Source organism: Arachis ipaensis, chromosome B07, assembly GCF_000816755.2.
Source record: "Arachis ipaensis cultivar K30076 chromosome B07, Araip1.1, whole genome shotgun sequence".
NCBI classification, from domain to species: Eukaryota; Viridiplantae; Streptophyta; class Magnoliopsida; order Fabales; family Fabaceae; genus Arachis; species Arachis ipaensis.
The window spans coordinates 24,796,441-24,799,493 of record NC_029791.2 but is presented as its reverse complement, the minus strand read 5'-3'; the positions used below and the strand labels follow the sequence as shown (position 1 = coordinate 24,799,493).

General features: G+C 36.6%; 1 protein-coding gene across 1 annotated transcript in view; it reads right to left on the bottom strand.

The window, feature by feature from the left end:
- Positions 343–3,053, bottom strand: part of LOC107609754 (zinc transporter 6, chloroplastic) — a 28,906-nt gene continuing 26,195 nt past the window's right edge. The window contains exons 2-3 of the mRNA XM_016311776.2: positions 2,322–3,053; positions 343–818 (exon numbers count right to left, since the gene is read on the bottom strand). The exon at positions 2,322–3,053 is cut by the window's right edge and continues 2 nt beyond it. Of these exons, the coding sequence (XP_016167262.1) occupies positions 504–818; positions 2,322–3,041 (1,035 nt within the window). The 5' untranslated portion in view covers positions 3,042–3,053 and the 3' untranslated portion in view covers positions 343–503. The remainder of the gene's footprint in view (positions 819–2,321) is intronic.

Here is a 3,053-nt window from a genome sequence, read left to right as displayed (position 1 = left end):
ATAAATTTAAATTAGGTTCATCTTTATAGGTAAATAGAAAAAGAATTCCATATATCTAAAGATATCCAAAACCTAGTATTTTTTTTCCAAATCCTAACAGATTTTGAACAAGACCATATCTAAAAGAAACAAAAATATTTGGAAAATACTATATAAAACAATAAAATAAAACAAAGTTACAGTGTTACACCCTGTACATAATTAGTATTGAGTAGTAATTTTCAATTGTTTATATTAAAATTAAGATTGTTTGCGATAAGAGAAACAGATTACATACTAACCATATATACATTATATGATTTAGTCATTTAACATTGGCAAAATTTTAGTTACCTCATGGCCTTAAAAAACACTCGTTATAATGCATTATCTAAGAGAAGCGGTAAAAAGTAATCTTCCATTGATCCCTTTACAGTTTACTAACAGGCTTAGTATTTACATCTTACATTATTAAGCTCATAATTTTTATTTTCTTATCTTTTTAGGAGTTACACAAAAAAATATCAAGCCCAGAGGGCAAGAATAGACATTGCAGCAGAACCCAGAGTTAAGGCAAGAAAAGATGCCTTTTTCAACTTTGGATTAGAGTTCATAAGCTTGTTATGAAAGAAATCAACGGCAATGAGGTCAACAAGCGCCATGTAAATTAGTACTCCTGAGGATATAGAACCTAATAAACCTTCCATGATTAATGCATTTGGGTTACTATCATCATACCCTGTGAGTGAAAATATTGCCATCCCCAAAACTATACCCATTGGTGTTGTCACTGAGAACATGAAGCACATATATACCATTGTTCCAAAGCTAAATCCAGCCTGTTAAATCGTCACACATAAATAAGCACAAGGATATAAATTTGTCAAGGAAAACGCAAAAAAAAAAAAAAAGGAGATATATGCTACATTACATACTACAGTTTGTTAAACAATGACACCCTACTACGCGTTACAAATCCGGTTAATCAATATATATTCTGTTTGGACTTTGGAAGGGCATAATTATGAACACCTAAAAGGCTAAAACATTAAGTAATTAATTAGGAATCAAAATGTCATATTATTAATTTGAACGACCTTTCTCTTGATTATATTATATTTTTACCCCCAGATAAGGAATAATCGGAAGGCTTGGGTCAACATTTCAACGAATTCTTCTGATGTTGATTTGGAGGTAAAATTGATATTACTCTAATTCACAAAGGTCAATTACGTGCTCTAAGGTCAGCCAAGTCGTGTTCCTCCGGAATATATAAAAAAAAAAAACATAAACAAAATAATCCCACTTTGCTAGAATTACTATGAACTAAAGACCGCATGTGAATTAACAGTAGATCACTTTAAATAATGTCTTGACTATGTAAAAATACTCATCATTGAATTACGTAGACTATCGCCTCACTAATCACTGTTAATAACGTCTAAAAGCTCACATCATAATCACATTTTTTTTCTTGCAAAGAACATTTGTGAAGGATATTATAAATAAGAAATTTAATAAAAAACACATGATTTTTGTTTAAAAAAAAAACAATATATTAGTGTTATATTGAAAGAATCAAAACTGGATATTGTTTAAATTATCAATGTATTTATTATCTTAAACAATTTCAAATGTTTTTATAACCCTAATGTATTTAGTGTCACACTAATATATTTAAATGAAAATGATAGCAACTCTTTATTATACTCCTGGTCTACCGTTCAGGATTATATACTCCTCAAGTTACAACTTTAGATACCTTAACTCTTCTTGAGTAACCTATGTTCCCTTCTCAGAATCTAATTTTTCATTTACTCCCATTGACCAAGCTAACAAGCATTTGATTGAACATTCTCAATGAGAGGATTCGCGCGATGGTAGATCAGAGCTACATTTTGAAGCTCTATATATTAAGGTTTCTACTCTTAGACATGGGTGATCTGATCTTGGATTTCACCGAATCTATTCATAACTATCCATACTCAATTTATATAACTATAACTTACTAAACAATTAACAACTCTTAACAGAAAAGTGAGAATTGAGAAAGAGAAACAGAGAATGGAGGTTATATAAATGAGAGCATTTTTCATCTTTCTACTAGACTTGTTGGTAGTTTGATGAATTCTCTTAGCATTCCCCAAAAACTTTTAACTTATTATCAATTTCCACCACCAATTATTTATTCAACAAAACAATATAATATTAGTTATTTAATTTTGTTTCTCTATTAATATTCCTAAATAATTTCCCATAAAAATCAAGAAGAGGAAGATTCAAGAATCAAGAAAAGAAGAAAAGACGGATAAAGAAGGAAGGAAGGAAGGAAAATTGGAAACCTGAGCAACGCAGCCACCAAGACCCATCCCTTCAAAAATCTGATGAAAAGCCAAAGCAGCAACGAGAGGCCTTATAGTGCAAACGTTCTGAGACATTCCCATCGTAACCCCAATTATCACCGAATGGAATATTATCCCAATCTCCAATACCTGAGAAACCATTTTCTGCTTCAACCTTAACAACATTTCCTCATCCGTCACTGCCGATCCTTCCCCCGCCACCGCTCCGGTGCTATCGCCGCCGTGACATCCTCCACCGCCGCCGAGTTCGATTCTCGATTCCACCGACGATGACTCCTTCTCGTTCGTCTTCACCGGCGCGTACTGCGCGTGCTCGACGTGAGAGCTTGCCACGAGGTCGACGGCGAGGGCGAGGAGTGCGCCGATTAGTGTGACGAGGCCGGAGAATGGGAAGTCGCGCCAGGGATGGCGCGTGGCGACGCGGCAGTCGGCGAGTGAGGAGTACGCGTCAGGGAGGACGTGAACGAGTGAGGTGGAGAGAATGACGCCGGCGGCGAAGCACTTGATGAGAGCGACGGCGCGGTCGTAGAGCGACTTTCCTTGGAAGAGACGGGCGAGGAGGACGGGAGAGGACATGCCGAGCATGCTGGTGAAGAAGATGACGAAGATGGAGAGGAACTTGAGGTGCGCCGCCGCGGATCCGTCGCGGCATGCGGTGGCGCGGGAGAGGATATCTGTCGCGCACGGTTGTGCCGACATGACGGTTATGTT